At 40.8% G+C, this 11,397-nt stretch overlaps 1 protein-coding gene across 4 annotated transcripts in view; it reads right to left on the bottom strand.

The window, feature by feature from the left end:
• Positions 1–264: 264 nt before the first annotated feature.
• Positions 265–11,397, bottom strand: part of cd276 (CD276 molecule) — a 459,683-nt gene continuing 448,550 nt past the window's right edge. For 3 of the 4 annotated variants that reach the window (XM_072282360.1, XM_072282362.1, XM_072282361.1), the window contains one exon: positions 265–5,338. In XM_072282360.1, coding sequence (XP_072138461.1) covers positions 5,316–5,338 — 23 coding nt within the window. In that variant the 3' untranslated portion in view covers positions 265–5,315. The remainder of the gene's footprint in view (positions 5,339–11,397) is intronic. The other variant, XM_072282363.1, reaches the window with a different exon arrangement.

Here is an 11,397-nt window from a genome sequence, read left to right as displayed (position 1 = left end):
ATAAACTTAGTTTGGCGATGGAGGTGAGGGATTGTAGGTGAAAAGGATGCCAGTGAATGCTGGGTGTAGTAGGTGATGGGATGGCAATTGGGTCCATAATCTGCTTTTAAAAGACCATCGACAACAAGGGAAGAACGGGAACAAATACCAAGGAATCTAATTAAAAGAGAAACTACCCAGCACAAGATAAAGGACGCCACTATTATCACAGCATTGGCCCAAGTGGAATTGTGCTCCCTTTAAGTACCTCCAAGTTAGGCCTCTACAATACAATTAACGCTGGATTCAATGTGCTTTATTCATGTGTGAACATTTTAAAACCGTGGATTCTGGAAACCTGAAATAAAATCAGAAAATGCTGACAAAGCTCAGCAGGTCAGCCAGCCTCCGTGGAGAGAGAATCCCAACGAGTGCTTCCTGTTTGTCTCTCCGCAGATGCTGCCTGACCTGCAGAGGTTTCCCAACACATTTGGCATCGGTCATAGGCTCTGAATGTACAAGAAACATCATGTAAGTGATATTTAACTGTGCAAAGAGGCATTATGGATGCCTGATACATCCATGTGCATTTGGTTAACATGCAGTGGAAACTAGGGTCAAATGCACAGAAATATACTGTATAATGCAAGTGCAAACAACCTGAATGGGTGTCAGAATATGTGACAACACTTGTGGGCTGCCACCAGCACATCCTTAGACTGAATTGGTTATTAACCAAAAGATGTATTTCACTGTTATATTTCAACATACATGCCATAAATAAATGAATCTGAATCTGAATCGCACAGTAACACAGGGCTAGATAATCCTTAAGTAGCACGTAAACACACTGCACTGCATATCTTCCAGCCCAAAGTCTTGCAAGGTATTAACTACTTCCAGATTACTTCTCACTATCAGTGCAGTGAAAGCTCACACTGGTAATGTTTTCTTCAGTTAATGAAACACTATTTTTGATATGATGTGACCCTTAAATGAACAGCTGCATGATGTGTGACTTATTTCAATGACATTCCCTTCTTCTCTTGTCTTGATCTTGGTTGCAGCTTAAATGAAGGGCCATGGAAATACTTGAAGAGTAAACTCAAACCCATGGCATACTGACAGAAAGGTATTGGTTTAGAATTTTGAGAACATATTGTCTGGCTTATACTGTATAGATAAAGTCTCATGGAAACTTAGCTACTGCTATATGCTAAATGCTTATACAGGTTGAAGCTTGAAGCTCTCCAGTCTGGAACCCTTGAGTCCTAACTGATGCCAGACCACAGAAAGTCTGGACTAAAGGAATTGCCCTCAACTATCTTCCTCTGAACAGAACTGTACTTTTTAAGTATAGACACTACTATTTGACAAAATTACCTTTAATCCGGTGGCTATAGAGCTAATATTGATGCAGAGTGGATTAGGTATTCTTTGGACACCAGGCCCAGTGACAGGGGCATCATCTGAGGGAGCAGCAAACACAAGCGGTGCAAGAAGCAGAAACATGGCAAGAGAGCTGGGGCATTAACTAGGCTATGAGCTAATCCGATGAGGCTAGGAGTATTCCTGGCCACATCAGCTCGCTAGAAAGCAAAATGAGTTCACTGAGACTGTGACTGAACAGAGGGAGAGAGATAAGAAACTGCCGCATTCTGGTTTTCACTGAAACATGGCTAAACATGCTTAAATTGGTGCTTCAACGCAATTGGATGACTCTATTTTGCACAAATAGGAACTCCCTGTCAGGGAAATCCAAAGGAAGTGGATTATGTGTGTATATTAACAAAGGCTGGTGCACAAACTCATCTGTAGTTAGCAGTCACTGATCTGGGACAATTGAACATTCTACAATTAACTGCTGGACAGACTACCTTCCCTCCTGAACGCTAACACCCAGGATATACTGGGAGAGATTTACAGTATCTACAAAACAAGCATTCGGACGGTTTCTTCATAATCACTCATACAGTTACTTGTACAATGTGGATTGCTTTTATCTTTATTTTGCACTTTTTATTGTTTTCTTTGTACTTATTGTGATTTTTAGATGCTCTACCTGACCCAGAGTAACAATCTTTTTGTCCTCCTTTCACTTGTGTACTGAAGGATGACAATAAACAATCTTGAATCTTGATTAAGAGTTCCAAGAATTGTTTGTAGGCCAAAGGTTTGCTAATTCTAAAATACTGTTAGCTGAGATAACAAAAGTTGTACAGATAGGTAAATTAGCTAGATTAGTACAAAGCTTATTTCATTTTAAATATCAGTTAGAATTAGTTAATTAGTACAGATCTGAACATAGAACAGACAGCACAGGAACATTCCCTTTGGCTCATGATGTTGTAATAAACTAATTGGACTAGGAATTATAAGAGTAGCTAAAATAATCTCTCCTGCTTACACTATGTCAATATCCTCCCTCCCCACTAGATCTTAAATATCTCTATCATATTTGCCTCTACTCACACCCCTGGAAGCACATGCCTGACGACAGCCATTCAACTGCAAAAAACTTGTACCATACATCTCCGCTGAACCTACCCCCTCTCACCTTAAATGCGTGCCCTCGAGTAAGAAACATTTTGACCCTGGGAAGAAAGATAGCGGCTATCTACTCTACCTATGCACCTCATAATCTTATAATCTTCCATAAAGGCTCCTCTCAGATTCCAGCACTTAGAAAAATCCCAAGAGACTACCCCTTTCATTTTCTCCAAAATTCCCCAGCGTATTAGCATGCTCCATACTGACTTCACTATCCTTGGTAAAAACTGATGAAAAGTACTCAAAGGACGATGCCTACATTTTCTGCCTCCAAGCACATGTTCCCTCCTTTAGTTTTGACTGGTCCTACAATCTCCCTAGTTATCCTTTTGCTCTTTTTGTATGTCTAGAATGCGCTGGGATTTTCTTTAATCCAACATGCCACAGACATTTCATAGCCCCTCCTGGCTAATCCACTTCTTGAGCTCTGAACTACAGAATCAAAATATGCTGGATTGTGGGACTGTTGACTGAACTTTCTAATTTGATTTCATTGACATCACAGAACAATTTTAGAATTGAAAACCTCTACATCAGGGGTGGCCAACCTCTTACATTCCATGCGTCAATTTTTTCACGCACAAGTTCTATATTAACATAGTTTTACAAGAATTGAATGGGGGTACAAGAGTTGTATGGTGCATCTGAACTCGTGAGTGAAAAAGTTGACACATGGAAAATGTAAAAGGTTGGCCACCCCTGCTCTACATGAATATTGCAAGTAGCCAATGCACTTCTAACCCAATCCCTTTCCAGCACCATAGAAAATGAACTCAAAACAACTCTGATTGAGGTCATATGGCTTTTCTTTAGTCTAAGATATTTTGATAAGATTTTGTACTGAAGGGATGACCTTTTGACATTTTCCATGTGGGTAGCTAGTTCTCCATCTGAAGAGTCCATCGGAAATTTGTGCACTTGATTGAAATTGCACTCATACCGCACAGAAACAGACCTTTGTTCACACCAGGCAAGATGACCATCTAAGATAGTCCTATTTGTTCACATATTACTCATACTCCTCCAAACCCTTCCAATCCTTTAACTGAATATTGACCAGAAACAGTAATCCCAGAGGACACAGCCTCAGACTAGAAAGACATCCCTTTAGAACAGAGATGAGAAGGAATTTCTTTAGCCAGAGGGTGGTGAATCTGTGGAATTCATTGCCACGGGCAGCTGTGGAAGCCAAGTCATTGGGTATCTTTGAAGCAGAGGTTGATTGGTGTTGATTAGTCAGGGTGTCAAAGATCACAGGGAGAAGGCAGAAGAACGACATTGAGAGGGATAAAATGTGGGGTGGACAATGAGCCGAATGTCCCAATTCTGACTCATATCTTGTGGTTTTATCTTAGTATTTTTAGTCATTTCTTGAGAGGTAGGGTCCCTAGCCACAAATGTTTAAGTCAAAAATTTTTCCCATTTATAAAACGGATGCAACACAGGCGAAAGCATTAACCTGTGCGTTTAAGTCACAAGATTTGAATTTTCAAATTTATGATTTAGTTTCACTGCACTAAGGAGCAAATGCATACCAATTTTTTTGAAATAAAGGACACCCTGCTGCAACTGTACGAGATGTGGGTGAGACAATGCCTGGTGTACTACCAACAAATCTGGTCTTCTTGTTTGGGGAAACAAAAGTCAGCTCACAGAAAGTTCACGAGATTATTTCCTTGGATGAAAAAGTGAGAGCAGGTTGGGTCTATGAATTACAGATAAAAACAAGAGATGATTTAATTGAAAAGGTTTTGCCAAAAGACGCTGAATGGCTGTTTCACCTGGGCGGTATTTAGAACCAAAGGGAATACTTTCAGAGAGTCATGAACTTTTAAATGGCAGAGTGGTCTCATGAGACTATGCAGCCTACTCCAGCTAAAGGTGCTGATGTCTTGCAGTGCAGTCTATTTGAAGACAATACAGCGAGGGCTATTCATGTAGGTACTATCAGTGACATCCAAACCTTCTAAAAAACACGAACTAGGAAACTGGAGACAGCAGCTTTAGATTTTCCATCCAGATAAATTAACAGATGAAAAATTAATAGGAATAATTTAATATGCTAAATGTGACTCTGTTCCTTTATCAAGTAGCCAATCAGAGATTTTCCTCTTCCCTTAAAACATACTATTATTACATGGCATTTTGTAACTGGTCTAGTAAGCCGTTAATGAGCATTACTATGAAAAAAAGTTTTGCAAAGTAGAGATTAAAACAATGTAAAAGTTTTCTAACAACCTGGCAGCAAACAAAGCCACTGCTTAACAACTGGAATGACTAATTATGATTGCAAGGGGTATCAGATGTTTTACAGGTAGCCAACAGCTGGCTATGTATACATCACACTGCTCAACAGATATTAAATCAAAACACAACCTGGGAAAAAGTCAGTTCGATTCTACACAAACAAATATCATTCATATTCACACTGTTCAACATTCTTAATGGAGATCTTTGTTCTTCAGACGTTAAGCTGGACAAGATGTCAAGGATTTGGTTAAATCCATAAAGAAGTGTAATTATCCACACTCTCAATGCTATACAGCATGTTGGCTTTTAAACAGTGGCACCTGCAGCAAATCTCAGGATAATGGAATAAACAGTTTGGCTAAACAAGCAAAAGATCAAGAATTCAGCTCAAAACATTCGCGTCTGGCCGTTCAGTCAATCTCAGCCTTGGGTCCTGTCAGCTAAGATGTTTTCAATGGTCACAACCATGAGTAAGGCAGCTAAACGGTGAAAACACTTGTGGTGTGGCTCCTGCTTGGTTCAGGTTTTCGTTGGTATTATTCAAGTACCTCCTCTTCTGCTGCAAATAAAAAGAAGGATTTGGTTAGGATGCATATGAGAAAGTAGATCGCACAGGATTAATTACGAATATTGGAGCAAATTTACTTCAATAAAAATAGAAAACACTGCAAACACTTAGCAGGTCAAGCAGCAACTGTGGAAAGAGAAAGAGGGTTAATATATCAGGTCTGGGACCCATTGTCTGAGCTCTTGTTCCTGAAATTCTGACTCTTTCTTTCTCCCAAATGCTGCTTGACTTGTTGAGTGTTAACAGTGTTTTCTGATTTTATTTTGGATTTTCAGCATCTGCAGTTCTTTTATTAAAAAGATGATTTCACTTGCTACTTATCCAGGAAGACTGTCTCAGTGGGTTTGTAAATTGGATCTTGCTGGGTGTGGTCAGTTATTCCAAATTTCCCCTGATGTGCTGTAAAATTAAGAAGTTCAGGCAAACTGTCATTTATCCAACCATGTACTGGTGGTTCCACTTAGAAGTACTGTATTAGCAAGCAAGATCCAGTAGGCTGAATCCGTTACTAGGGTTGACAGTGTTCCACTGGGTAAATTGCCCCTCCGATCCCATTACAAATTAGACCAGGCATAGGATGTGAAATTCTAATGATTTTGCTGACAATTACAAGGTTATCACAGATAGATGGCATCACAGGTATAGGGTCGGAGGGCTTTTAGCACATTGGTCTTTATAAATCAGGGCACATGAGGTGGGTTGTTATGTTGACGTTGTACAAGACGTTGGTGAGGCCGAATTTGGGGTATTGTGTGCCGCTCTCACTATCTTCCTACAGGAAAAGTATCCATAAGTTTGAAAGAAAAATTACAAAGGTGTTGCTAGGACTTGAGTTATAGGGAAAACTTGAATAGGTTGGGAATTTATCCCTGAAGCACAGAAAGAGGGGAGATCATATCATTGCATACAAAATTATGAGGGGCATAGAGGGGTGAATGGCTGCGGGCTGGGTGAGACTACAGAAGTTATAAGTTTAGGGAGAAAGGTTAAATAATTCAGGGAACACGTTTTCATTCAGAGAGTTGTGTAAGTATAGATCGAGCTGCCAGTGGAAGTGATACATTGTAACATTTAAGAGAAGTTTGCATAGGTACATGGATGAGACAGGTATGGAGGGCTATGGTCCAGGTGCAGGTAGATGGGACTTGGAAGAATACCAGGCCGGCATGGACTAGATGGACTGAAAGGCTTGTTTCTGTGCTTAGTGCTCTAGCATTTAAGAAGCAAAACAGAAGTTACATTATTATTTTTTAATTAGTTTGCTTAGATTTATGTGTTTTGACTTTTAATTATTTTAATAGTCTTTGGAGGAAAGCTCAGTACTGGGAAGGTTTAAATGAGAGTGGCAGCAGGGTGAGAGTCAGGGCAGGGTTGAAGGGAAGATAGACGTTATAGCTAGTAAGTCTGAAAGGAGTACAGACAGGGCTAGATTAATGGACATGATGGGCTGTGTTTTGTTTATTTAAATGAACGGAGTATTATGAATAAGGCAGATGAACTTAGGGCCCAAAAAAAAGATTTTTTATGCACCATTACTGCAACTGGATAGTTTATAAATGTCTATGAAAGGCAGGTAGTGCGGCATTTATGGACTGAGGAAGACAGTTAATGGTTTGGGCTGGTAAATATTAAGCAGAACCTTGATCAGATAAATCTATTCCACTGCTTTGAAACCTCCCACTTATTCAACATCCAATGGCTTTTACAGTGAGAAATCTTAGATTTGCTCCATCTACTATATAGAAAAGGAATTTGTAATTCTTTTTCTCTAAATGGATCCATTCTATTTTTCCAGTCCTTTAAATTAGTAAATTGGATTATTATTGTCACAGGTACTGAGGTAGAATCTAAAACTTTGTTTTGCATGCCATCCATACAGATCATTTCATCACATTAGTACACCAAGGTCGTACAATGGGAAACACAATAACAGAATGCAGAAAAAAATAATACATTTGCAGAGAAAGTGCATTTCAGGCAGAAAATAAGGTGTAATGCCATAATGAGTGAGATTGTGAAGTCAAGAGTCCATCTTTCATACTAGGGGGCTGTTCAATAGTTTTATAACAACAGGACAGAATTAGAATCAGGTTTATTATCACTGATATATGTTGTAAAATGTGTTTGTGGTATCAGTAGAGTTGCAATTGATGGGAAGGTGGGAGAATAAAATGGGAATAATGGGCTCAGTGGACCAAAGGGCATGTTTTTGCTTCGTGTGACTCTATGAGATTGCAAATTATTTCAGAAATACAAGGCCAGCAAATGAGCTGAATCACATTCTGATGAATCTCACCTCCTACACTGGTGTCCACCCCCAGAATAACTACTTCCCCATTTGTACAGTGCATTGGTGAAACAAGCATGCCTAAGATATTTCCCAGCAACAGTCTTGAAGGAGCTCTCTCAAAAGAATCCAATGGTAGAGTTCGTTCTGGTGGCAATTCCAGTACCTTGGTAGTGAAGGCATGGACACTCAGCTTCTTAGTGTAAATATCACCAACAGTTTGTCATAGTCCAGCTACATGGATACCGCAGCAAAGAAAGCACACCAGTACCTCAACTTTGTCAGAAGGCTACGGCAATTTGGTATATCCCCAAACACCCTCACGAATTCCTACAGATATACCATTGGAAGCATCTTGTTCAGATGCAACAGACATTAGCATAGAACTTGCTCTGCCCACGGATGCAAGGGACTCCAGAGAGTTGTGAACTCAGTGCAGGCCATCACACAAACCAATCTCCTCTCTCTTAACTCTGGCTACACCACACTGCCTCGGGAAAATAAGCCAACATAAGCAAGGATCCTTCCCACCCTGGTGTTTCTCTCGTTTCCCCTCTTCCACCGGTTTCAGAATCTGGACCATCAGGCTCAAGGACAGCTTCCATCCTGCTATGATCAGACTCCTGAATGGACCTCTCATCGGCTAAAAGCTGAACTCTTCACCTCCCAATCAACCTCACCTTTGTCCTTGTACTTTATTTATTTACGTGCACTGCAATTTCTCTGTAGGTGTAACACGGTGCTCTGCATTTAGTTTTCCTTTTACTGTTTTGGTATACTTATGTACGGAATACTCCATCTGAATGGCACCGAGACAGTTTTAGACTACATATCCATACATGTGACAATAATAAAGCAATTAAGTGCAGGGTGGATTTAGAGAAACATCATCTGAGGAGGTTGAGAGGTCTGGAGGAGACTGCAGAGATATGAAGAGGACAGATGATGGAGGGACTGGGAAACAAGTATAAGAATGACACGTGTTTATGCTGCAGAACACTGTCATAAACTAGTCTTAGTTTTTAAATTCATGAAAAATCATAATGGTTCACGAACCATAAGATTTCGCCAATTCATTCGAATATTTTCCAAGTGAGGTCTTGGGCCAAAACTGAAATCTCAGTCTTCATTGTTTAACAGTTAACCTCTGCAAAATACATACTTACTGCTTAGATAAGTTCTTTCTGATGAATTAAGTTGCCAATTAATGTTCTGGGAAGGATAGAGTTCCACCAGTCAATTGTACATGGTAAACATAGCTATACCAACTTCAGTAGTGAAACAGATCACGTCAGGGTGAAACTGGTAGAGTTGCTGCTGCACAGCTCCAGAGGCCAGGTTTAATCCTGATCTCTGGTGCTGTTTCTGTGGAGTTGGAACGCTCTCCCGGTGACCATGTGAGTTTTCCCTGAATGCTCTGTTTTCTTCCCTCAATCCAGAGGCACGCAGATTGGTAGATTAACTGGCTGCTCTAAATTACTCCTTATGTGTAGGGGAGTGATGGAATCTGTGCAGGGCTATTGGAAGTGTGGGGAGAATGGCAGTAGTGTACAACGCGTGGCTGGTGGTCAGATGGACTTGGTGAGCTGGAGTGTCAAACTTCATTGATATATGACTCCATAATTCTTTGGCTCATTCAGCCAAACAGCAGGAGACTAGCTCTGTCAAAGATGCTATCTTTTCACTGTGCCCAAATACATTCTAAAGTGGACAAGGTTCCCAAACCTTGAATTGAATTGACTTTATCTCTTACATCCTTCACATATATGAGGAGTAAAAATTTTTACATTATGTCTCTGTTTGAATGTGCAATGTGCAAATTATAGTAATTTGTAATAAGTAGTATGTACGTTAAGATATACAACAGAATAGTCATATAGCTTAGAAATACAATTGTGTCAACGTGAATTAATCAGTCTGATGGCCTGGTGGAAGAAGCTACCCTGGAACCTGTTGGTCCTGGCTTTAATGCTGTGGTACTATTCCCTGGATAGTAGCAGCTGGAACACTTTGTGGTTGGGGTAACTCAGGTCTCCAATGATACTTCGGGCCCTGCAGAGTCCTGCGATTGAGGGAAGTACAGGTCCCATACCAGGCAGTGATACAGCTAGTAAGGTTGCTCACAATTCTGCCCCTGTAGAAAGTCCTTTGGATTTACGGACTCATGCCAAAATTCTTCAACCATCTGAGGTGAAAGAAGCGCTGTTGTGGTGATTTTGCAACACAGCCGATATGTACAGACCACATGAGCTCCTGGGTGATGTGTATACTGAGGAACTTAAAGCTGTTCACCATCTCAACCCCAGATCCATTGATGTCAATAGGGGTGAACCTGTCTCCATTCCTCCTGTAGTCCACAACCAGCTCCTTTGTTTTTGCAGCATTGAGGGAGAGACTGTTTTCTTGAAATCACTGTGTCAGGGTGATGACTTCTTCTCTGTAGGCTGCCTAGTTATTATTTGAGAGAAGACCATAATATATAGGAGCAGAATCAGGCCATCTGGCCCATCGAGTCTGCTCTGCCATTCAATGACGGCTGATTTTTTTTTCTATCTTCTCCTCAACCCCAGTTCCTAGCATTCTCCCCATAACCTCTGATGTCATGTCCAATCAAGAACCTATCAATCCCTGCCTTAAATACACCCAATGACCTGACCTCCACAGCTGCATGTGGCAACAAATTCCACAAATTCACCATCCTTTGGCGAAAGAAATTTCTCCGCATCTCTGTTTTGAAAGGGTGCCATTCTATCCTGAGGCTATGCCCTCTTGTCCTATACTCCCACCAGGGGAAACATCCTTTCCACATCTTCTGTCTCGGCCTTTCCACATTCAAAATGTTTTAATGAGATCCCACCTCATCTTTCTGAATTCCAGCGAGTACAGACCCAGAGCCATCAAACATTCCTCATATGATAACCCTTTCATTCCTGGAATCATCCTTGTGAACCTCCTCTGGACGCTCTCCAATGCCAGCACATCTTTTCTAAGATGAGGGGCCCAAAACTGTTCACAATACTCAGGGTGAGGCTTCACCAGTGCCTTATAAAGCCTCAGCATCACATCATTGCTCTTGTATTCTAGAATTCTTGAAATGAATGTTAACATGACATTTGCCTTCCTCACCACTGACTCAACCTGTAAGTTAACTTTCAGGGTGTTCTGCACAAGGATTCCAAGTCCCTCTGCGTCTCAGATTCCTGGATTTTCTCCCCGTTTAGAAAGTAGTCTGCACAAAGTACTACCAAAGTGCATGACCATGCATTTTTCAACATGGTATTTCATTTGCCACTTTCTTGCCCATTCTTCTAATCTGTCTAAGTCCTTCTGCATCCTACCTGCTTCCTCAACACTATCTGTCCCTCTTCCAATCTTTGTATTGTCTGAAAACTTGCCAACAAAGTTATCTATTCCACCATCTAAATCATTTATATACAGCATAAAAAGAAGTGGTCCCAACACCGACCACTGAGGAACACCACTAGTCAATGGCAGCCAACCAGAAAAGGATCTTTTTATACCCACTCGCTGCCTCCTACCAATCAGCCAATGCTCTAATCATGTTAGTAACTTCCCTGTGATACCATGGGCTCTTAACTTAGTAAGCAGCCTCACATATGGTACCTTGTCAAAGGCCTTCTAAAAGTCCAAATATACAAAATCCACTGCATCCCCTTTATCCATCCTCCTCAAAGAATTCCAACAGGTTTATCAGGCAGGAATTTCCCTGAAGGAAACCATGCTGACTTTGTACTACCTTGTC

This window comes from Mobula birostris, chromosome 18 (genome assembly GCF_030028105.1).
Source record: "Mobula birostris isolate sMobBir1 chromosome 18, sMobBir1.hap1, whole genome shotgun sequence".
Lineage (NCBI taxonomy): Eukaryota > Metazoa > Chordata > Chondrichthyes > Myliobatiformes > Myliobatidae > Mobula > Mobula birostris.
This window is presented reverse-complemented; position numbering and strand designations above follow the sequence as displayed.